The sequence below is a fragment of the Onychomys torridus genome, chromosome 9, assembly GCF_903995425.1.
Source record: "Onychomys torridus chromosome 9, mOncTor1.1, whole genome shotgun sequence".
In the NCBI taxonomy this organism is placed as follows: Eukaryota; Metazoa; Chordata; class Mammalia; order Rodentia; family Cricetidae; genus Onychomys; species Onychomys torridus.
The window spans coordinates 47,785,927-47,811,553 of NC_050451.1; the positions used below are offsets into that span (position 1 = coordinate 47,785,927).

The 25,627-nt window shown below is 39.8% G+C and overlaps 2 protein-coding genes across 8 annotated transcripts in view; one reads left to right on the top strand and one right to left on the bottom strand.

Annotated features, from left to right (window-relative positions):
- Setdb2 (SET domain bifurcated histone lysine methyltransferase 2) overlaps positions 1-22,646 on the bottom strand; it is a 67,742-nt gene extending 45,096 nt beyond the window's left edge. The window contains exons 1-5 of one of the 4 annotated variants that reach the window (XM_036199786.1): positions 21,750-22,646; positions 18,712-19,045; positions 16,257-16,382; positions 14,908-14,967; positions 11,533-11,629 (exon numbers count right to left, since the gene is read on the bottom strand). In XM_036199786.1, coding sequence (XP_036055679.1) covers positions 11,533-11,629; positions 14,908-14,967; positions 16,257-16,382; positions 18,712-18,727 — 299 coding nt within the window. In that variant the 5' untranslated portion in view covers positions 18,728-19,045; positions 21,750-22,646. The remainder of the gene's footprint in view (positions 1-11,532; positions 11,630-14,907; positions 14,968-16,256; positions 16,383-18,711; positions 19,046-21,749) is intronic. The other 3 variants (XM_036199785.1, XM_036199784.1, XM_036199783.1) reach the window with 3 other exon arrangements.
- Positions 22,228-25,627, top strand: part of Cab39l (calcium binding protein 39 like) — a 124,087-nt gene continuing 120,687 nt past the window's right edge. For 3 of the 4 annotated variants that reach the window (XM_036199789.1, XM_036199787.1, XM_036199788.1), the window contains exon 1: positions 22,229-22,306. The gene's annotated coding sequence lies outside the window, so the exon portion shown is untranslated. Of the gene's footprint in view, positions 22,307-25,627 lie in introns of all 4 variants that reach the window. The other variant, XM_036199791.1, reaches the window with a different exon arrangement.

Sequence of the window (25,627 nt, forward strand, 5' to 3'; positions counted from 1 at the left end):
AAAGGCGCAATTACTTACTGCATCTTCTTGGACAGCAGTAAGATATCCTAGACTCCGAAACATCAGACTATTCCAGAAGCTCCAGCTAGCTGTGGCTTTTTACTAGGCCCTGACATGCACACTGAGAGCCTGTACTTGTTCAAAGACTGAGAACAGCATTTTTTCATGTGGGGTTTGTTAAGCCTTTGCCTAGTAAAACTAAGGTAGCTGAAAAATTAGTTAAGAACTCTTTACAGTGCCTTCATCTAACAACTATTTAACTCATTTGCCCCTACAATATGTAACCCAGCTGTCAATTATATTGATACTCTGAGAACAATAGAAATTGACAAAAGAAAATGGGATGGCATTCAATCTAATGGGAAGAAATCTGAAAAAAAAGTTCTTGTATTTTGAATCCAATTTTTAAACTTCTTCAAAGAATTTGAATTATATTTTACTGTCTATTATACAGGTATTTCTTTACTTTTGTCTAAAAAAAAAAACCAACCCTAAACACTTGGCATTTTAGTATATAATAGACAATGAATCACAAGGAACTTTCTGAGGTTACAAAACATCATTTGACAAACAGATGTGTAAAGCAACTTCACGGTATACAGCTATCTCTGTCATTCCCGTTAGTCGATCACATTATAGTACTGAAAACCAATTTTTGTTAACATTGCCATTTTTCTTCCTCAGGGGACAAGTTCCTTCAACTGGTTATGTACACAATTTCATCAATGAAGGGGGTCTTGGTGTTTTTGGATTTCAGTCTAATGGGTAAAATTATATCCTATCACTTGTTTGTAAATATTTTAATGTTGGAACTATTTCCAATTTGCCTCCGCCTTAGTGCTTTGATGAACATCTTCAGATAAAAATCCTTGACCAAGTTCCAGATTATTCTTCCATCTCTTTAAAAGGAATTAGGAATCTTAAAAGTTCTTATTAATAAAACTCAAACCCGAGGCCAGTTATTGGGGTGATTGCTGGAAGATCAGAGACACAGAACAAGCCACAGCTATCTCACCTTGCTAGTTCCTCAGGTGATCCTGTTTCCTCAGGCTGGAAGCTTCTGAGTCCTCCTCCACATAAATCTCAGCTGAACTGTGTTGCTCCAAAGCTTAACTAACTACATGCTTTTTCCTCTTTAGTTCCTGGTCCTCACGCCTTATATACCTTTTTCTTTCTGCCCCCACTCCCTGGGATAAAAGGCGTGGGTCACCATGCTTAGCTGTTTCTAAAGTGGCCTTGAACTCAGAGATCTGGCTAGCTCTGCCTCCCAAGTGCTAGGATTAAAGGTGTGTACCACCACCGCCCAACTTCTGTTATGGCTTACTCTTCCCATTTTCTAGCCAACATTTTTGGCTTTGTTCTAGTGGCTGTCTGTTCTCTGACCCCAGATATGTTTATTTTGGGGAACACACAATATTTCAGGGAACACAATACCCACCACAATTAATAGTCAATACAAACACACATTTAAAAAACAAAAACAAAACAACAAAACCTTGATTAATAAAAATAGCCAAATATGGGGTAGGGACTTAGCTCAGTGGTAGAGTAGGATTTAGCTCAGTGGTAGAGTGCTTGCCTAGCAAGCACAAGGCCATTGAGTTTGGTCCTCAGCTCTGGAAAACATAAATAAAAATAACCAAACAGATATAAGACTACATTTTCTAATAAAGACCCAAACATGTTTTTGAGAACTACAGAAATCTCAGCAAATAAGGACATTATCCAAACTTCTGTACTAGAAGATAACTAAACTCTGGTATAGTTCCTGGTAGGCATAAGCCCACATGCCTATGATGATCGATACCTTCCTTTAAAAAGCCTGAGGAATTGGGATTGCAGCTCATTAATATAGTATATCTTAGCATGCATGTATGAGGAATTGGGTTGGATATACAGAATGGTTAAAAACAAAACAAAACAAACAAACAAACAAAAAACTAGCAAAGCCCAAATTCTTCCTGAGAAAGCTCCCTACCTACCAGGAGAATGTAAGTTGTTCTAGGATCTATGGATGGGCAGAAACACTGCTGGTCCTCCCTACACCTTCTCAAAGGACTATCGAGAGGGGCTAACACTCATGCACTTTCTATACCTTCCAGTTTCCTATGTATGTCTTCCAATACAAAATTATCTTTCTCAAAGATGTAAAAATAATGCTTTTGGGGATCAAAAGTAATCTGGGGGAGGCATTATTAGTCTTCCAGTTTCTGTAGGAGAATGGAATTCTAACTTCAATGACAATGGCATTTTGTTTTGATCCTAGGGATAGCAGACCTTGTGCATGGTAGTCATGGGCTCTACTAATTAGCTATATCCTCACTTAGATAATAATGTTAAGTGTCAATAGATGCAGCTGTTTGTATCATTCACACCGACCAAACATTTTTTAAGTTCTTACACGAGCCCAAGATTGCTCTCTAATTCATAACCCTTTTAGATTCCCAGTCACTCCTACACAAAAAGATTGGAGTTTAGTTCTTTCTCTACTGTCAGTAGCTACTAACTGAACTCTAACATGAATGTGTCAACCTTTAACTTTGACCCTTGTCAGCAGGCTTTACTAATTATCAACATTTTAAACTTAATTTATGCTTTTCTTTCTCTTGCCCACCCACTTTCTTCTGCAGTATTTTAAAGCAAGCTTCTGTCATCACATCTTTGTACCCACAATTCAGCAGGTGTTTCTAATAAATAAAGTTGGATTTGTTTTAATGACCTACATCACCTATCTGTCTAAACGCAAACTTCATGCTATGCTTGCTTCTAGTATTCTTTTCCCCGTTAACATAGCAGCATCAATGCATCCTCCTCTTCATTTTTATGGTATCCGTTAAGACTGAATTTTGTCACTTGGTCTATGACCTCTCAAAAATGTCACTTCTCACATTTTGGAATATAGCTAATGCCACCTAGTGGTGACATTATTTAATTCAATTCTTCACCTACTATAATGTAAGTTAATTGGTAGTCCTAGAAATGCAGATTCAAGTTCAAAATGTTGTGGGAGAGGAGGACAGGAAGGACTGAATCACAAGTACTGGTGTCAGTTTCCAAGAGGTATACAAGGTCTTGTTAGTTCACTCTTTGAAATGCAAACACTGATAAGTGGAGTTTGAGTATTTTCAGCAAAACAGTCATGATGCTTCACTTAGGCTTTGTGGTCACTTAAAGTGTGTGAAAACTTGTACAGCTACTTTCTATAAGACTAATGCTTCTTCACAAACTAGAAGTTTAAAACCAAATAACTGTCCTCATCACAGCTAGATGGGAGGTGCTTTACTGCTCCTGTTTGGGCTATGGGGGACACAGACTTGCAACTGTGATGAACCAATACATCATTCTTATTGGCTTCTCTGGGCTGCAATGTTTAAAAACTTTTTTTTTTTTTTTTACATTTATTTGTTTCTTGTATGTACATGTGGAGGTCAGAGGACTACTTTTGGGAGTCTGTCCTCTCTTTCTATCATGTGGATTCCAGGGATCAAATTCAGGTTGTCAGGTTTGAGGGAAGTATACTTACCTGCTGAGTCATCTCACTGGCTAATTATTATGGTAAAAATTATTTTACAGAGAAGAAATTTTCCTAACTCTTGAGTTATCATGGCATATAACTAGTACAGGAAAAGTGTAGTGTTTGATGCTTCCTCTCCTTTCTTTTTACTAATATCCATAATAATAAGCTATAGCTCAGCAAGTGTCAAGGTGACTTTTAATGTGATTAAGAATGAATGGAGGGGCTGGAGAGATGGCTCAGAGGTTAAGAGTACTGACTGTTCCCCCAGAGGTCCTGAGTTCATTTCCCAGCAACCACATGGTGGCTCACAACCATCCGTAATGAGCACCCTCTTCTGTGTACATAATAAATAAATAAATAAATCTTAAAAAAAAAAAAAAGAATGAATGGAGTTTATAATTTAATAAACTGTGCTGGCTAGTTCATGTCAACTTGACACAAGCTAAAGCCATCTGAGAGGAAGGAATCTCAACTGAAAAAAATGCCACTGTAAGACTGGGCTACAAGAAAGCCTGTAAGGCCTTTTCTAATTAATGATTGATGGCGGAGGCCCAGCCCATTATGGGTTGGGCTATCCCTAGGCTAGTGGCCCTGGGTTCTATAAGAAAGGCTGACCAAGCCACTGGCAGCAAGCCAGTAAACAGCTCCCTTCCATGGCATCTATATCAGCTCCAGCCTCCAGGTTCCTGCCTCTTTTGAATTCCTGTCCTGACTTCCTTCAATGACAGACTACAATGCAGAAGTATAAGCCAAAGAAAACCTTTCTTTCCTGAGTTGCTTTTTGGTCATGATTGCAGCAACAGAAATTCTAATTAAGACATAAACTTAAATCAATCACAGTCATAATTCCTTTGGATGTTCTAATTTCACTTTATTGAACCACATTTTAGCCAATAGATTAAACTTAAATCTTACACTTTCTTTTTTTTTTTTCTCTCTCTTTCCGAGACAGGGTTTCTCTGTAGCTTTGGAGCCTGTCCTGGACTATCTCCGTAGACCAGGCTAGCCTTGAACTCACAGAGATCCACCTGCCTCTACCTCCCGAGTGCTGGGATTACAGGCGTGCACCACCACCACCCAGCTAAATCTTAACACTTTCTAGGCAGATTAAGTTATCTATAGCAGGCTGGGGACACAGCTCATTGGTAGAACATTTGCCTAGCCTGGGTGACAGGTGGGTTTTAAAAGATTATCTGAGGCTTGGTGGTTACAAAGTTGAGATTTCAGTACACATAATGGCTTAGAACCACCTACAACTCTAATTCCAGGGAATTCAATTCCTTCTCCCAGTCTTCAAGGGCACCTGCATGTGTACAGTGCATGTAAACTCATGTCAACAGGCAAGCAGGCAGACAGATGGAGAGACAGGCACACACACCCTTATAAACACCTACAATTTTACTTTACACATTTCAGTCATTTTTTTTTTGGTATCTTACTATATTAGCTACAAATTCTAGAAAAATACTGGAAAATAACTATGATAGTAGGAGTTCCAGAGGCCACTTTTATTTAAAGGAAATACTTCTAAGGTTTTATTAATATGATGTGGGAAGTGGTTTGATAAAAATATTTTCTATAGTATTAACAACTCTATTTCTAATTCTTGCTATTATTTTCTAAAATAGCTTGACATTTGTTGAGACTTTTTATGTATACTTTTGTAAAATAATTTCATACATGCCCATGTCTCAAACATTATGACTTCTCCAATCTTAACTTTTATATTTTCACTCACCTTTGTGTTAAGAAAGAGATAGTGAAAGTTTTGTGGAAAAATATGCAGAAAATAAATTTTCTAAGCTTTTACATAAAATTGTTATTAATCTTTTAATATCGATACTAAACCTCTTTTTTGGGGGAGTGGGTTTCGAGACAGGGTTTCTTTGTGTAGTTTTGGTGCCTTTCCTGGAACTCACTTGGTAGCCCAGGCTGGCCTCGAACTCACAGAGATCCCCCTGCTTCTGCCTCCCGAGTGTTGGGATTACAGGCATGCGCCACCACCGCCCGGCAAATACTATAAACCTTTTTTAAAAAAACCTTGTTTTCAGTCTGGATAGATGTCAGTTGTTAAGAGCAATAGTTGCTCTTCCTGGGGGACCAGGGTTCGATTCCTAGTATCCACATGGTAGCTCACTCTAGTCTCACGGGATCTGACACTCTCTTTTGACCTCCTCAGGCAACAGGCATCAGGCATGTGGTGAGAGACACACACACCAACAAAACCCCCACATGCATAAAATAAATCATTAAAAATAAGAACAACGTATTTCTAATACTTGTTGGAGTCTTTTTCCTCCAGACTTGGTATTTTCTTATTCTCTCTAGTCCTTTCAGTTTTGAGTTTCTTAAAGCAGGGGTTCACGAGGCCCAGGCTGGCCTAGGAGTCACTATATGATAAAAATAACTCCTGATCTTCCTGTTTCCAACACCCAAGTGCTGAGATTATAGTCCTCTGAATCAAGCTCAGCCTAAGTTTATTTTCTTGTGTTTAACCTAGTGCTTCTGCCTCCCGAGTGTTGGGATTACAGGCATGCGCCACCACTGCCCGGCAAATACTAAACCTTTTTTAAAAAAACCTTGTTTTTTCTTTCTTCATATGATTGGGTGCCACGTTCCTTCTAAGCATTTTCTGGATGTAAAGTATACCAGCAGATAATCTTCATTACAGTTTACAATATACTTTTTAAAAAGATTTATTTTTACTACTGTTTTTATTTATGGTGGGCGTGCGTGCGTGCGTGCGTGCGTGCGTGCGTGCGTGTGTGTGTGTATGCCATGTATGTTCATGTACCCCTAGAGGTCAGAAGAGGACATTGGATCCCCTGGACCTGGACACATGATGTGGGTGCTGGAAAACAAACTCCTCTGGAAAAGCAGCATGGCATCTTGACCACTGAGCCATCTCTCAAACCCTTCCAATATAATTTCGTATGATTTTTCCCACATGGCACTTAAGTATAGTTTCAAGAAGCCATTACTAAAGCAATAGGCAACTAGACTTACTCAGGACAAATATTTTAATAGTAAGTATGCTGGTAAAACTTGTAATTTGGAATTTAAGATTTCAAGAAAGCCAATCTAGTTTAAAACTAGACTTCTTAAAAAAAATTAATTAAAAACTAAGAAATGTCCAGTTCTAGTTACTGTGAAAATTAACAAAGGAGGAAGTCTCTATATTTTAGAAGAGTAAGCAAACAGAAAACATAGAAATGAAACACTAGTTCAAACCTTAGAAATCACTCTTTCTTATTCATGTCTCACTTTAATAAGTAGATGCAGGGAAAGAGCAACTTCCTGTAAGACTCACAAGTAATATAACCCAATTTCATCTCCATCTTACAAAGGGGAAAGTTAACTTTCTTAAGACTACATTACTGGGGAGAAGACAGAATACCGGGCCTTCAAAAAGTAATGTAAACCTAATGCAACCCTCTGAAAATATAATGTTGGAGATAAAGAAAAAAGCTGCTGGCAAGATGGTTCAGTAGGTAAAGGTGTTGGCTGCCAAGCTTAACAGCCTGAATTGGACCTCCAGAACCCACATGATGGAAGGAATCAGCTCCAACAAGTTGCCCTCAGACCTCCATACACATGTTCCCCACCACCAAACAGATTCAACTAAATAAGCATTAAGAATTTTTTTTTTCAAAAAGGATAAGGTGACTGGGAACTTTGGTTAGACCCAACACATATATACCTATATTTGTTTGCCAGCTTTTGAATAAAGGCTTTTCAGTTTGAATGTGTCTTGAGAACAATGTTGCTGTTAGTAACCCTGAACTTAAGAAAAGTGTGTTTTAGAGAGGCTGCAAAGTGACTATAGAGAATTTTGTTAAGTAAAGACACTCTATCCTTTAGTACTGTTTTAGGCATCATGAGTATAGGGTGGAGGTATAGCTAAGGGGCAGAGTGTGATCTTATTACCTATCAGATTCTAGAATCATCCCATAGTACCACGAAAACAAAGCAAATATATATGTGAGGATAAGAACAGACAAATGGAGGGGAGGAAGGGAGGGAGGAAAATATTGTATTGGACTTGTTTGCTTTTGCTGTCTCAGTCTCAAAGCTGTTGGATCACATATATACATTAACTTTCTAAAACCAACTCTTAAGATTTAAATTAAAAATACATCATGAAGTAACACGTAAAACAAGGAATTCATAAGAGTTTAACTGGGGCAGCTAGGTAAAACACTGTGCAAACAGAAGAACCTGGAACAGTGAGGCATCATCTCTGTACCCACTTCCTGGTTCCAATTGAGTGCCTACACTGCTTGCTGTGGTACGCTTCTGGGCCTCTGTCAATGTATGCAGCTATGCATGTACATATACAAAAGTTAATCTGCCGGATTCATGTGCTTGTCTATGAGAAACCAAGAGATTTATATCTATGCCCTTATGTTTTATCAGCCCGAGTCCACTGTCACCTTGTGTGTTAGCCAAAACTGCACACTGGCATAGCTCTAATAAATTCTACCAAAATGCTCTTGATAAAGCATTGCACGTGACTAAGAAAAACGAATTGAGCTAGTTTTTATAAACAGAGATACCCTTTTAAAAAAATTAAATGTTTTACTACATTTACAAATTTCAAATATCACCTATGTGGAATGGAACTGAAATGCTGAAAGCATACTTCCTACTCCTAAGACGTTTCATACTTGATTTTACGACTATGACATGTTGTTTGATCTTGAGCAGTTCAGGGGGCTGAGAACTCACCTTATAGCTTATTAGTCTGCCTATGTGACTACTGGCCCAGTAAATGGATTTTTGTTGTTTTGTTTTTTTCAAAACAGGGTTTCTCTGTGTAGTTTTGGTGTCTATCCTGGATCTCGTTCTATAGACCAAGTTGACCTTGAAGTCACAGAGATCTGCCTGGCTCTGCCTCCCAAGTGCTGGGATTAAAGACATGAACCATCGCCATCTGGCCCATTAAGTGGTTTAACTGAAAGAAGAACAAAACAAAATACACACACACACACACAAAAAAAAAAAAACAAAAAACAAAAAAAACCCCAAAAAAAAACCCTCATAACCTGCAGGGGAAATCCAAATGGAATTCTTTTAAAATAATTCTAGTCACCAGAATTGTGGTGCATGCCTTTAAAAATCTCAGCACTCGGGAGAAAAACAAAAGAAACAAACAAACAGAACTCTAGTCAAAAGTGAGCGGCAGCTTTGGAATTGTTAACACAAAGAAGAAAATTCTGAGCCTAATTACACATGTTCTTTCATATGAAAAGATCTCTCTGGACATATGAATCAGGTCTGATCTCAGAGTGACAGCCCAGTCCAAGAGCTCTCAGAAGCAATAAAGAAATGGAGTTTTAAGTAAGCAATCAGGAGCATACCTAATGGGATGGATTAGGGGCTAAAGAAATCAATTTAATTTCTTTGGAAAGCTGATCTATCTATCATCTATCTATCTATCTATCTATCTATCTATCTATCTATCTACCTACCTACCCACCCACCCTACCTACCTAACCTATCTATCTATCTACCCACCCTACCTACCTATCTACCTACCCTACCCTACCCTATTTATCTATTTATCTATCTATCTAACATCAATCAAGTCTCCCTGACTGGACTGGAACTCAATGACAGCCTTGAACTTACAGTGATTCTGCTTTCTTAGTGCTCAGATTACAGTGACATGCTATATGCCCAGCTAAAAATTTTTAAAGAATATAACAAAGGAAAGATGATCAGTTATAAGCAAAAATACTGGTCTAAATCTGTAAGGAAAGTAGTATTAAGACTTGAGCCTGGTAAGAATTGAGGCTTTTAAAAATGCAAATGAAAAACTTTTAAAAATTGATGCTAAGCTTAGAACAAGAAAATAATATTGGGAGAAAGATGGCTCATAAGAGAGAATGAAAAGTTTCTAAAAAATAAGTCTGCTGTTATCTTTTCCACTTGTTAAGTATGGCTCTCAGGTTATAAAGACCAGACAAAAATGGAAAGGAACTGAGGTTCTGACATTTACAGGAATGTAATAGAATTTGACTGTGTTTAAAAGCATCAAGGACTCTATATTCAACTTTGGAGGTTTTGGGGAAAAAAAGAGTACTTCAAATACTGAAGAACAAAATGGAGAAAATGGTAGCCTGATTTGCTAGACAAGGGAAGGCACCAAGCATATGACTCCTAAGTATTTAGAATTTAAAAAGCCAACAATAGTTGTTGAGTCAAAAAGCAGCTAAGTCAGAAAACTCTAGGTCAACCAGAAGTGTGTGTGTGTGTGTGTGTGTGTGTGTGTGTGTGTGTGTGTGTGTTGTGTATGTATATGTATTATATGTATTATATGTTTTCAGAGAGTTTAGTGATATTACAGAATTCTAGAGCAGTAAACTGATTTCTCATGACAACCACATAAGAGACATGTATGTAGGGCAGTAATAGAGCAAAGCAAATTTAAAGCAGTTTGGATAGATCTTTTTAAAATGTGATAAAAAGAATTTCTGATACAGTAAGCAAGCAAGGTTTTGGCTTTGACCATATTTCATTCAATATATTTTCAGTGACCATAATAAAAGATTTGAAAGGTATTTGTACAAAATAAGCTAGAAAGACAAAGATCATTATAAACAAGATGTCTAAAATTAAAAGCTTTCTGGTATGCTGTTTTAATAAACTTATCCAAAAGATAAAGTTTACCAGGAAGAAACAAATCTTGAATTCAGGTCTAAAATATAATTGCTTGGGGCTGAAGAGATGGCTCAATGATTACGAATGCTCCATCCTGATCCAGAGGATGGAGCTTGGTTCCATGCTGGGTAGCTAACAACTGCCTGTAACTCTAGTTCCAGAGGTCTGGACCCCTCTTCTGGCTTCTGTGGGCTCCTGTACTCATGTGCAAACATCCATACATATATACACATAATTAAAAAATAACAAAATGAATCTTTAAAACTATGTAATTGTGTAAACAGAAATTGAAGGGAGCTTGTTGAGCAGAAATTTTGTGAAAAAAAATCTTAGAATGGTTGAGTCTATTTAAAAACTAACAAGATTCTATGTTGTATATTGGGTTAGCATTTCTTCCTTCCTTCCTTCCTTCCTTCCTTCCTTCCTTCCTTTCTTTCTTTCTTTTTCTTTTTTTTAAGTTTTTCAAGACAGGGTTTCTCTGTGTAGCCTTGGTGCCTGTCCTGGATCTCACTCTGTAGACCAAGCTGGGCTTGAATTCAGAGATCCGCCTTGCTTTGCCTCCCGAGTGCTAGGATTAAAGGCGTGTGCCACCACTGCCCGCCTGGGTTAGCACTTCCAACAAAAAAGTTTTGTGAGCTACTAAAATCCAGTGAGGGGAGTTATAAAAGTGTGAACTTAGATTTTCATAAGAACATATTAAATTGTTTTGAGACTCAAACTGACATTTCAACTGGGAGGCTGAGGTTACAATTCAAGGCCAATGTCAGCTACCTAGTGACACCTTGTCTGAGAAGAAACAAACCAAACAAACCCAACAAGACATCGCTACACTTTATAAAATTATGCAAACTACATGCAACAGTGTTTACCTATAATCTTCATAGACCGGAAAGTAAAAACAGTATAAGAATTTTTCCATGACAATTTTTTTACAGGGCCAGTTTAATTTTACAGCTGAAAGCAGTAAGATCAGAGCAACAGTTAGGAGTCCCATCAGCACTTGGAGGTTTCCTGCAGCCCTCCTGTCCGTCAGGTTCCAGATCTACTCTTGTGTAAGCCTCCTGAGAGCTAAGGAATGGTCACTGAACTCAGTGGCAGAGGAGACAGGGTAAAACAGAGAGCTTCTTCTCACACTTGATACTCTGACGGCTGCTGTCAGCACTGAACTGACACTGGAGGCAATTTTAACACTCCAAATATCTAGGGGTTTTTCTCAAAGTTGATTTGGCAGAATTTCAGTTGATTAATGAAACACAGGCATCTTAAGCTACGTTTTATAAAAGGAGGTAATTACTTAGGGATAGTTAGTAAATAGCATATTAAAGGAGTATTAACACGGATAATATACATACAGAATGGTACAGTCCTCAGGAAAGGAGTTTTCACATGAAGTAGAGGGAAATGCATTTGATTTGTTTTCCTGTTCATTCTGAGTCATAGGTATATGATCTACATGGAAAAAGTACAAATATGAGCAGAAGAAATACAAAGTTAAAAAAATCATTCACCAAAACAGTCAAATGATATCTTCACTGATTAGAAATTAAGCCCATATGGAACACTAAAATTTTAAGATACTAAGTTTTTGAGACTCAGCAATAAGATTGTCGATATTTTCAAAAGTATTATGAAAATAATTCAATATAAATGTAAAAACTTAGAAGAAAAATACTCCTGGATAATGAGTTTGATATCAACATAATCAAAATAATAGTCATTTCAGGTGAATATCAATTATTGGTAGTTCTGCCTACATTTTATAGACAAATGGCATGGTGTTTTAAGACCTTTAAAGACCATAAAATGTTGTTTAGTTATCTTTTGTTTCCTTTTGTTTGAGAAAGGGTTTAAAGCATTTAATTACTTCTTTTGATCTGGTTATCTTTTTTATTTCCTTGTATATCTTTTTACCCCCTACTCTGTTTTTTCTTTGTTCTTTTTCATGGGAGAAACAAGTAATTACAGTTGTAACTAAGCAAGGAAGAAAAGGTAACTAGTGGTTTAATCAGTATCTAGAGAGTACAGACTAGATCTCCAGGGGCTTGTTTTGACCTCAACATCAAGCCTTTTTGTTTTTCTATACTGGCAAATAGATATATTTTTGTTCTGATAAAACAGTTCCAATTCAGGTGAATAGACTATATAAAACATACAATCATGATATAGCATTTCTATTGATATGACTCCAAATAAAAACCCAACTGATTTGAAAATAAGTTGTTTTAGAGAGGAAAAGTAATATTTCTCAGGATTAACTCCTTGTTACCATCTCCTTTCCTGCACTTAAAAACCTCTCCCTCACCCTCCTATAAAACCGCTGTAATCCCTCAACGGTGTGTTCAATAGGAAAGGGTGCAGAGGCGTTACAGCAAGCAGCAAAAGGATTGTTCTGAACTGAAATTTCTGAGAATCAACACATGCAGCAAAAGGGATTTAGCTCAGGGTAGAGTGCTTGCCTAGCAAGTGCAAGGCCCTGGGTTTGGTCCTCAGCTCCAACAACAACAAAAAAAGGATCCTCAAAGAAAAAGAAAGTTATAAATCTTCTCTTCCAGAAGATTCAACCAGAAGATTGCCCCATCACATGAAAATATAGGATGCTAACCCCATGCCATTCAGACACTATTACAGCCTATAATTTAGTCACATCCACTTCTCTGTTCTCCACTCCCTTCTAAGAAGCTATCTGCTCTAGAAGTGCCCTTCTGCCTTATCTTCCTTCCTAACATGACACTAGTTTTCAAAACTTGCTGCTATGTTGAGTATTCACTTCTGTGTACATTGAATTAATACCCCTGTATACCTTTTAGATTGCAAATTTTCTTTTATGAGTTTAATTTATAGCCTCCAATACCAGACACACACAAAAGTTTCTTCCCCTATAATTCTAAATGTTACTGAAGAATACTGAAAGGAAAGAATTTTTTTAAAAGAGAATCTTCCTAAAAATGCATATTCGTACCAAAATTGGAATACTGCAAAAAAAAAAAAAAAATTCCCCAAAATACACTGGCATCATGCTAGACAACTTTTTCATAGAGTTAAAAACTTTAAGGCTCTAATTTTTGATACCAAAACAAAAACTAGCAAAATTTGCTAAGAATATCTTATAGTATAAATGAAAAGTTGGTAAATGCACTTTCAACACTTGAGGCAAAATTATGATAGGTCCGATAAAATAATTTCAGACTGTATTTTCTACTCTTGATATATGTGGCATAACAAGAATTATATATTTGATACGCCCTACTTCCTAATAGTATTATTACAATCCCCAGTGACAGAATGAGTGCAGCATCTTCTACTGCAACTTTTGGTCTTAGTTCCAAACACTTCTAAAGGCTTTGACCTCCAGGGTGATGTTTGTCTAGTTTGCTTACTAGAATCCCTAGAGAGCTTCAGCATGGCGGCTGTTCCATTAGAAAAACAAAAAACAAAAAGCACAATTACAGGGTTGGCATTTTCAGTCCAGGAAGTAAGAAAGGCAGGAGACAGATTCAATCACCAGTGGCCAGTGGTTCATGCATTCATGCCAGTGTAATGAGACCTCTATAGATGTGCTAAATAAGGGGGAGAGGGGGAATCTCCACAGATGTGCTAAATAGGGGCAGGGGCAAAGGCTTTTAGGTTGGTAAAAGCATTCTTATACTAGGAGGGTGGCATACTCCCCAAATGTGAGACTTGAGTACCTGCATTCAGGCTTCTCCAGAGGCCTCCCACATTCTTCACCTGGCTGTTTACCTGTGCCCTTTATAACACTTTCACAATAAACTGCTAAGAGGACAAAATGAATTTCCTTAAGTTTCTTGAGCTATTACAGCAAAAATTTTAAAAGAGATTTATTTTTATATGATGTGTATACATGTATATCTGTGTGTGGAGGAGTATGTGCAAATGAGTGCATGGGCCCACAGTGGCCAGATTAGGGTGTCAGATCCCCTGGAGGTGGAGTTACAGGTGAATATGAGTTGCCCAGCATAGGTGCTAGGAACTGAATTTGGGTCCCCTGGAAAAACAGAAAACACTCTTAACCATTGAACCACCTCTCAGCAAATTACTAAACCTATGGTGGGTATTATGGGAACCCCTGATCTGCAGGCAAGTCAGAAGTAACAGAGTTTGTGATTGGCATTGAAAGTAAGGGCAAGTCTTGGGGCATTGACTGCTTAAGTGTGACAACTCACAGGCAGCTACATAAAACTGGAAACTTGCTTGCTGCAGAAAATGCACACATCTGATGTCAGAAGTCTTATGAATAAAGTTTGAATTTGTTATCTTTGATCTTTTTAAACCAAACATGCTTAGCTCCTAGAAGACCGGAATTTGAAACCAAGGTGATTTAAAAACAAAACAAAACAAAACAAAAAACAAAAACAAAAAAAAACCACCCAACAAATATTCATCAACTTACCTACAATGGATGTAGCATCCTAACAGTGCTGTTTATAGAAAACAGGTTTACAGTGCTTTAGACTCTTAGAACTCTATCTGCCCTCTTTCAATGGCATTTTATAAAAGAAGAAATCAACTTTCACTTTCCTTGGGCACTTGGTAGGAGTGTGCTCCCTATCTCTAGAGGAGTAGAACTTTTCACAAAGGAAACTGTGGTTTATAAAACTTAGCAATGTGAATCTTATATGTTATTTCAATTTACCTTTAATTAACTTGACAGATTAAGATTGGCAAGGAAAGAACGAGACTATTAGGATTGGAATAAGCAATGAACATACCCTTTGTTGGACTGTTACTTATATTTGCTTCATTTACCAGAATCATTGCTTGGACACAGTCTGTTAAGAGAGAGAAAAAAAAAAAAAGGAATCAACTCAATCACCATCACCTCTATTCAGGTTACCAACTACAATTCTAAACAATTTACATTTAATCTTTATGACCTCTGAGAGAGCCTTATGATCACCTGCAACAGAGACCAAAGAAAATGAGGCTGGGAGGTTAGCTATTTAGGTGAATTCAAACTAACATCTATCTGACTCATGAAAGGCTGAAAGCTTCTTTATAAAAAAAGTGAATAAACAATAGACTGTCATAGTCTGAAATGTCATTTGCATAGTCTAGCAGAGATTCCACACTTAGAAAAAAGTGACAAGAAGAACCTGTTCCCAAAGAAACTTTTAACCTGTATCTTCACTAAATCTACATAAGCATTATTTGCTGACTTTACTTCATCTTTCCCACACAATTTAATACTGTTTCAGGATAGGTAGAGAAACATAAGAATTCTTCTCTTCCCACTTCTAAACAGCTCCTGTCTTCTGACTTTCTTTTAGAAGATCAAGGGCTACAACAGACCAGCTGGTGAGAGCACCCAGAAGTATCAATAGTTGGGGACATTTCTGCTCTACAACTATATCCTCATGAGCTACATAGAGGAGGATCTTACACTTAGAGCCTCATGTTCTACAACAAACTAGAGCTGAAAACACATAGAAAAATCAAAAACTAAAACTTGGCTTTCACAAAACTAGTAAAGAAAGTTCTGTTTGAAGCAGGCAATATTTATACTATTGTATGCTGACATAGAACCCAGGGCCTTACACATGCTGACCATGCTTTCTATCACTAATGGATCATATGGACGGACCAGTTGTCCAAATGACGGAACAGACGTTTTTTGTTGGATTTTCCTATTTATGTTGAACTTATACAAGCAGCAGGTATTATTTATGTAATATCCCTCCCTTCCACTTCAAGGGCATGAAGGTATAAAAAGAGTAAGTATAAATAAAGGAGAAAAACATAGCCTAATTTCAGCTACTACGGAGGCTAAGGAGGGGGAGTGCTTAAGCCCAGTGCTTAAGAGGAGTTCTGAGCCACACATATAGTGTGTGTGGGAGGGGTATCTTCACTAGTTATCATTTACAAAAATCAGGTTTACCCACTTTTACGGTATGCATGGAAAAGCACGTTTGTAGAAGCAAAGCATACATAAAGTAGATAAACCCCAAAATAGGGTCTTAGAAAATCAATTATTTGTTGCTTATACTAAACAATAGAAGAATTATACCACATTGAGTATAAAACATTAGTAGGAAGTGTCCAAAGTTTTCACTTTTCACACCTCTATTTGTGGCAGACCCATCTTTTATCTTCTGTTTCAGTGACTGCAGCACATCTTGTGTTTTTTCAAACATAAAGTCCACTTTACCGTCATCTTGTAGCTTCATCCAGAAAGTCCTTGCATCATCTGAAATAAAAGTGAATAATCTAAGAGTTTAATAGAAGTGCACCAATTTCTCTAAGGCACAAGTTACTGAAAAATCTACATTTCTAAATAAAAATTAAGATTAAATTAAAAGTCTATCACTTTTCTTGAGGAAAAAAAGATTTTGGTCATATTTCCTTACAAAGAACTAGATATAAAGAATATGACTCAAGTATCTTTTCTATGGTGGCATGTAACTTTAATGCCAGCACTCGGGAGGCAGAGGCAGGTGGATCTCTATGAGTTCCAGGTCCACCTTGTCTACAGAATGAGTTCCAGGACAACTAAGGCTACATAAAGAAACCCTATCTCAAAAAACAACAATAACAGAAAGTAGTGCTGGATGTGGCTCAGTTAATAGAGGAGTGTTTGCATCACATGCATGAAGCCCTAAAATTTTCTCTCCAATACTGCATAAAACTAGTGGTAGTACACCCCATAATCCCAGTACTTGGGGAGGTAAAGACGGGAAGATAAATTTCAAGGTCATCCTTGACTACATTGTGAGTTCAGTGCCAGCATGGGCTACAAGACATCCTATCTTTAAAAAAAAAAAAAAATTAAAAACTTCAATGACACTTTTTAAACTAGAAAACAGGAAGAATGACTCGAGGTTAAAATCATAGTTAGGGGCATATATATAGATAATATGCATGTTTAACATTTCCAAGATAAAACCTCTCCTATGTGTAGAAGTGGATCATTTTAGAAAGAAACATCTCGATGGCTGAAATAACAAAATGTGTAACAATACTACTTTTTAAAGTCTTTTATAGAGGCTGGAGAGATGGTTTGGTGGCTAAGAGTGCATACTGCTCATCCAGAGGGCCTAAATTTGGTTCCCAGAACTCATGTTGGGCAGTTCACAACTCTAGCTCCAGGGAGACCTGAAATCTAATACCTTTGGTCTCCACAGTCACCTGCACTTACATTTACACACACTCTCTCTCTGTCATACACACACACACTTAAAAATATTTACAAAATAATTTTTAAAGTATTTAATATTAACTTTACCTGGTTTTTGCAATGGAATTCATGTAAATTAAGGGCTATCACTTCTGATATACAGCAGACTAAAATCTTAATCAAAACTTTTTTAGAAGTTTTTCAAGTTGAAAATGAAAGACACAAGTAATCAAAGTTAACAAAAAACCCAAATCTCATATTTACGTTATAGTTAAAAGTAACAGAAAACCCTAAAATGTCAAACACAGAGGCAGACAGATCTCTAAGAGTTCCAGGCCTGTCAAGGCTACAGAGTAGAACTCTCAGCAATAGAAAATTACTTAACATTAATACGATCCTAAGCAAAAAGAAAAAGAAAAAGATACATTGTCATTTAGAAAGACCACTTGAGTAGTCACTGGGAACACTAAGGTGTTAGCTCAGTTACATAAATTGTATACTTAATAAAAATTAAATCCTAAACCTGCAAGTTTGACAATGAAGGCAGAATCTTCCAAGGAAAGAGGCTGAGTCCTCTGAATCTCAACTCCTACTGGGAAAGTCACCTTTCCCAAAGCACATCTCTGGTTAATTAGGGCTACTGCCAAGCAGCCTCAGGAGGGGTCTGATTTCTCTGACACATACTCCACGAGATGAAGCCTACTTTTAATTCCCCATAGCATAGCTACAAGGTTTTAAGATCTGAGACAAAAGAAACTTGAGAGAATAGAACAGATGACAAACGGCACTTAGAGGTGAGGAAGGGGCTGGGACATCAAGGGTCTTATATGTCCTGCCAATTTCACTTTTAAATAGAAGACTACTCAGGTCTAGACACGCTGTGCTGTGATTAGATAGGCTTCTGCCACCACTAGAAGCCAGGCACGGTGGCACACACCCGTAACCCCGGCATGTGGAAGGCGAAAGCAGCTGAAGAAAGAAGGAGAAGCCTAACTTGGAGGCCAATGTGGCTAGTTTGGTCTCCATAGAAAAGATCACCCAAGTAGTTGTGAACAGACTTTAGAATGGCCTGTATTGTTCTATCTCAGGCAACCATATGGACAGTAACACTGTGCATTGAGGTAAGGCACGTTTGTAAGCACCAGCCTGCTTCAAAAAAAAAGCAGAAACAGGAAGCTAACCCAATCTTGATATCTGATATTCACAAATGTGGACATCTACACACAAATGTGCATACATCACACACACACACACACACACACACACACACACACACACACACACACCAACGGGGTAGAGGCAAGAAAAAAGAAATCACTGAGAGTGAAAACCCTGAAATTCCACAATGTAGAACAATCTATAAACATTTGGACAGGCTGTAACAACGTGCTCCATGACCTACCATTTCTTTCTCCCATCTTTTGTTGTTACTTATATAAAATTCTCCCAAATTCAGTGAATCGAGAGTGCCACTCTGACTGGAGAGTCCAGATGGGGTCTCTATGAACTCTGCAGTCCTCAGATAGAGGATGTCTTATGCCGTTACCCAAACTCTTGGATACCCGAGTTTCCAAACAGAGCTGTGCTTGAGACACTCAGAATGACGACCAGTCCATGCAAAACAGGAACAGCATCCTCATCAACTCCAAACTGACAGATGGAGGAGGACCACTGGCACTGTCTTTCCAAAAATAAAAATTAATTCCATGCTTTGGTCCACAAATGCACCAAACATTCTGCAGGGAAAACAAAGAGAAAACAGTAAGAGGAAAAAGATACTTTTAGAACAACTCTATCTCTAAAAATAATCCAAAGCATTATGAAAAGAATAGACATAACTTAAATAAAATCTACAAAACACCAAAACTGGAAAAATACAGAGAAGAATCGCCCATAACCCTATTACCCATGTTTAACATGTTAGATAACACACTGTATTTGCTAATCAACAACCTGTCCCTCTTAATACCTCATAAAAACTTTAAAAAACAGGAGTACTAACGGTTACTGCCTTATACATTGTTGTGAGGATAAAATTATCACTTAGAATAGGACTTGACACATAGGAGGAATTCAATGTTAGCAATTATCCTCTCAGTATATAATTTTAAAACAAAATTCGGATATTAGTGTTTATGCTTCTTCTATGCTCACAATAACTATTCTTTCCCCCATCATTAATATTTTTATATAACTAAATGGCTACATTAAATGCTTTGGACAATAATTCATACAAAAGCAATATAATAAATTTTTCAAATTATTAATTGGCAATATAAAGTTCTGTATCAGACATTTAGACTTTATTTTTAAACTATTATACATAATACTGGAACAAACATTTTGTGCATTTTTCTGATTGTTTCCTTAGGGTATATATCTAGTGGTGGAACTAATAAAACATTTTTGAATTATCAAAGTGTTAGTCGATACATTTAAGTTTTTCTGTCTTCCCTACATCATTATATATAGTCATGTTTAAAAGTAAAAGAGAGCTGTCAGCAGATACAGGCTGGGGAGGCCTCTATGAGGAATGAAACAGGAAAGACTCAAGATGATGCCAAGCACAATCACAACACAAGAGGATGACAGGAAACCTCCCCAAGGAGATAAGAGCTCTGAAACACATCAAGAAGATTGTATTGTGAAAAGGAGAAGTAACAAGCCCACTAAACTGCTGGGCTTGTGCTTAAGAGGATTAAATATTTCTAAAACAAATGTGAATATATTTGATATCCTCAAAGGACTGAAGAAATGCACAATTCTGAAAAATAGCCAATTAAGTATCATGGATATAGAAAACAGTTCTTCAAATAAACTGTTTAGGTGAAAATAACAGAAGACTCATGGGAAAAGCCACTTAGTACTCTAGAAAAATCATAGCTAGTAATTTATAGGAAAAATAAAGGAATGAGGTGATAATGTTCAAGAATTTCTCAAAATGGGAAAACACATAAGCCACTGTCCACCAAGTGCCAAGTAGAATATACCGTTTCCGTTTTTCTTTTTGAGACAGGCTGGCCTTGAACTGGCTATTATACCAAGAATGGCTTTGAACTTCCGATCCTTTTGCCTCTACCTCCTGAGTACGGGGGATAACCTACATGTGCCACTACACTGTACTTACAAAGTGCTCAGGATCCAAAGCAGGGCTTTGTACAAGCTAGGCAAGTATTCTACTGACTGAGCTATAGTCTCGACCCCACAACAGGCTTCGCATACACCACCAACCCGATATGCTTCAGAATATCAAAAAATGGAACAGTCTCAGAAACTTGAAGAAAAATCTGTTCATCAAAAAGGAATATGTATCAGACTGGTAATGAGACTCATCAGAAACGCAAAATGTTAAAAGGTAACTATAAACCAGGGACTGTACCTCTCACCAGGCAACCTTTCCATTGTAAATTAAGTCTACAGATAGCCAAGAGCCACTAAGAGACATCGCCCAGCTGCCTTCCAGGATGCTTCTAGTAACTTCCACCTCAGCACACTCACTCACCAAAGGGCAGATGGAGAAAGGAGGATGAGTTGTTCAAGGTCATCCTCCAGGAGACTGAGCTTCCAGGTAGCAAACAACAACCGACCAAAGAAGCTCTCACCAGGGTAGCTCGAAAGCTACTCATTTACATAAGAAAAAAATAATTAACTGAAAAACTTTGCAAAACAGAAATGCTAAGAAAAAAAACTTAAACCATAAGCGTACCTTCCTGAGGCAGGACTAATATTTCATTGTCAGGGGAATTCTTTTGTTGTTCGTTTGTTTTTGTTTTTGTTTTTGAGACCAGGCTGGCCTGGAACTCAGAGATCTGCCTGCCTCTGCCTCTGGACGTATAGAATTAAAAGGCCTGTGCCACCACCACAACCGCGCTCGCAGTGGAATTTTAAATTTGGTTCTTTTCCGATCTCACGCTTTTATCTTGTAGAAAATAACACTCCCTTTTATTTTGATCTACGCTTCCTTTCTACTTGAAAACAACAAAAACCCACTAACCTAAAAAAGGCTCAGGTACCACTCCACTATCTCCTTGGGTCCTTGACAGGCATGACGTTTACGGTGCGTAAGTCACACATTATTAAATGGGCACGTTTTTAATTACTCCATGTGTGCCAATTTAACCCACACGACAACAGTAATAGGAAAACAGCTTCTGATGCAGAAAGCACGTCACACTGCATGCGGCAGTCTAGTTCATGCTCAGATGACCCCACTCTAAGGTTAAACGTAAACTGACCTCCCCACCTTGGTCTTCCTCGTCCGTGTGCAGAGAACCATCCCAAGTTTGCACACGTCAAAGAGCTGTCAGCCACCCACCTACCTGTCAGCACTGCCTTCACTGATCGTGGGGTGCGGGTGGGGTGTCAGTCAATCGCTCCGCGGATACAAATCAACTACAGCTCCTGGGTGATTTCACTTCTTCAGGGCGTGTGTAATCTTACCTTGGGGAGTGGACCAGTCTGCAAACCTCCCCGAGTCCCGCTTCGGCGTCTGACTCCGTACTTCGCCGCCCACCGCCGGTCACAGCCAAGTTGCTCAGGAACCACCAGCCACGCAGGCGAGCGCCCCGAGACAGACGGGGAAAAGGCAACTGAGAGCCCGGACCGCCGCAGCTACCGGAACGGTGAGCCGCCCGCACGCGCGGGGGGAGAGCCGGACCGACCCGCAGCGCACCCTGCACGCCTCACACCTGAGCCACCTGTCAAAAGACGCCCTCACCTGAGCCCCGGAGATTCCCGCCGGCAGCGAGCCCCGCCCGTACGCGGCGCCCGCCTTCCCCGGCCCGCCCAGGCGCCGCCCATTGGCTACAGCCGCTGCCGCTCAGCGCCTAGGACGCTCCGCGCGAGTTCCGCGGCCCGGCGCGCTGCTCCGAGGGCGCCGCTCTCCGATTGGCCAGCGCCGCTCTCGGCGGGTCTCGCGCTGTCTGCGGCGGCCAATAGGGCTTCTCCGCAGTCTTAGGGAGCCGCATCGCTGGAGTGGTGGCGCCGCTTTTCCCTCGGTAGGTGCGTGGCTGCCATCTTGTGTGTGGCTACAGCGGGCCTGTCTCCCGCTGTGCCAGTGTGTGTGTAGCGACCAGTTCCAGGAGGCCCCTGACGGTGACAGGGGTGATGGGAGTGGCGGGGAGACTCCCCTAGGAGGGCTTCTTCTCGGCCGGAGTCTCCTCCCTGGGCTTGGGAGGCAGGCGTGGTGGCGGTGAGCCCAGGCTTTGATCTCTAGTGGCTTCCACGTCTTGGCCTGGATTCCTTGGTTTCCCAGAGTTCCCCGAGCAGTGTTTGTGGCGCGGAGATTTCCCACCGTCGATCCCCTTACGGTTAAAGGAGGCTCGGTGCACCGTGGAGAACGGAAAAGCCGGTCATGGAAGGGTGCGGGAGAGGTCTCCACTGACCTCCGGATCGATAGAGAAAACACCCTTTTTTTCTTCTTCTTCTTTTCCTCCCCAAGGGCCAAGGACCGACTGCGGACTCGAGAGTTCTTGAGAGTAGCCCTTTAGGCTATGGTCACACCCATTGGTGTGAGTGTACACCATGTTGTGTGAGAGAAGTTTTTTTTCATAAGTGTGTCGCTAGCTAGCATTCCTTCAGTGGCTTTTTAAAAAAAAAAAAAAAGTGTGGATCTGCAGAAACGGGAAGTGAGGGGAGAATTGCACTGACTTTTTGTTATTGTGAGACAGGATCTTAGATACTCCAGATTCGATGCAAACGAGGTATGTGGCTCAGGCTGACACTGAAATGATCCTTCTGCCCAGAACTTGGGTGTACAGGAGCACCTCACCACAGAACCCATCCCTGTTTCAAATGTGCTGAAGATTTATTATAAATTTCTCTTTACATAGTTTTTAAAAAAAACTTTATCATTAAAAAAACATGAAAATATCACAACCAAAACTAACCAAACCTCAAGTCGGTACAACTCAATAAACTTCAATACAATTAAAATTTGCATTCAGAAAGGAACTTGTGTATTTCCACGTTGAATTTACACATACTGAATATGTCATGCACTTGAAATGAATGATAAGCAGCGCTGGTGCCGGTGCTGGTTGCCTCGAGAAAAGGTCGGGAGGCAGGGCCATGACTGCCTAGTAGCAGAGCTTTATTAGGAGGAAGGGGGAGGGGGAACAAAAGAACCAGGCCCTGGAAAGGAGCATGTGCAGAGAGGGAAAGAAGGTGGGGAGTAGAGGGAACAGAACCGAGAGTGGGGTCTGAGTTCCAGCTTTTGTAAGGCACAGGTGGGCCTACAGAGCTACACCACGCATGCGCTCACTAGCACACACTGATGATATAAGATGCAAAAACCCTTGTCATGCTCCAGAACTGCGCATGTGCAGTCATGCCCCTGGAGCTTGGCAGAATCCTAACGTTTCAAGCTTTTGGCTTATTAAAAAAAAGCAAGTGAACAGGAATAGGGGCATCATTTCTCTGGAGAAAACTGCTTCCAACTGACTTGGTGGGCATCGGTTGGCTCTTGGGGGGCTAGGGAAGGGGGTTTCTGAGGTAGACAGGCTTCTTGGGATGGTGGGCTGTAGTCTGCTGCCTCGGAGCTGTTCCTCTTTCTTGGCTTGGCACTCTGGCTGCTTTTGTGTCTGACAGGATGCTAGTGAGACAGAGAAAAGCTTAGGAGAAAGAATTATTATTTCTCTTGGTGGGGGCTTGTTCCCAGACCAGGAAAGTTTGGGTTTGGCACTTATCTGAAGTATATCCGACCTGTCAGATGGGCGTAAGCTTGTTTCTAGAGCTTAGGAAAAATTTTAAACATATTAAGAAGCAGCCATGTAAAGTCTTGTGCTGGTGACCATTGTAGTGTTTGGTACCATGCTTGTATTGGTTAGTATTAATGAGAGAGACAGAGAAAGATTAGAACATGTTTTTAATTTTTTAACCTGAGGTAAGCTTTATCAGAGACAGATTATTTAAGGCACCTGTTTCCTTTACTAGTTTAGCATCCAGGGGACACAGGTGATCAATTGCTGAGAGCATTTAACAGTAATAGATGGCTATATTAACTCTGATTTTGCAGAGCCCAGACACTTTTAGGTCTGGGGGTGTAAATAAATACCTTTTAACTGTTTTTGTTTGTTTGTTTTGTTTGTTTGTTTTCTGAGACAGGGTTTCTCTGTGTAGCTTTGTGCCTTTCCTGTAGCTCACTCTGTAGACCAGGCTGGCCTCGAACTCACAGAGATCCACCTGCCTCTGCCTCCCGAGTGCTGGGATTAAAGGTGTGCACCACCACCACCCGGCACCTTTTAAGTGTTACAGTTTCTTACCACCTGGATATATCTGATGGTCCTTGGATTCCGGCTCTATGGTGATCCTGTAACAATTAGCTGAGTAGTTAATTAGAAGAGGGAACCGGGAAGAGAAAAGCTTGTAGGGTGAGACCTCATTCTTCTGGAGTCGGGGACAAGGCAGTGGATCCTAGTGTCCTCTGGAACTTGAGAGAGAGCAGGGCCCTGTCTGCGTCCCTGTGCATGAGGAGGAGAAGCACTGCTGACAGGTCTGGAGTGAGGCACACGGAGGGAGCAATGACATGGAAGCTCCTGCCTTAGCTGGAAAACCATTTTCCATTAAGTAACCCTGAAAGTACAATTAAGTCTGGTGAGGTGGGTAAGGCTGTCCTCCCTACCTCAACAATAGGGAAATGAGAGATGGAACCCCAAAACTCCCCAGGACTGAGTGAGTGGCTCCAGTGTCCAGAAGAAAAGAAATAGAATGCTTCCATGCTGCGTTCTGGGTTCCGTGGGACTGCGAGCCGTGGCCGAGCCTAGAGGTCTGCTGGAGGTCTTAGTTTGTCCCCATGCCACTCAGTGCCCAGGAACAGTCAGCTGACCAGTTATCTCTCTAGGTGGCACTTTGAACAAGGCTCAATTGATGGCCTGACAGGGCACACACTAGCCCGCCTGCCTCCCCCCCCCCAAAAAAAAACAAGGACCCAGCAGCTTTCGGAAGCAGTGGGACAACATGGGCCAGCATTTGGCAATTCTGTTCATGGCTTTCTTATCTCTTCCCTGGTCCACCTTAAATGCCACAGCTGAAACTTCCACCTGTGGGGTCAGGAGCCTTGCTCTCCAGATGCTTAAGTTTTAGCCCCAATGTCAGGGAGCTCTGGGAGACAAGAGATGGATTTTATTCTGTGTCTTGAATTTTTGTTTTGTTTTGTTTTGATAGTTTGCTGGCTTGAGGACAGCTTTAGGAAGACTTGCCAGGAGACAGGCTGTAAACTGATCTCTGGCTAAAGAGCCATCCTTACTGTGATTATTATTGTAATTATTATTGTAAGTTTACCACCAGGACTCCCATGTGGGTCCTGGTGATAAATGTAT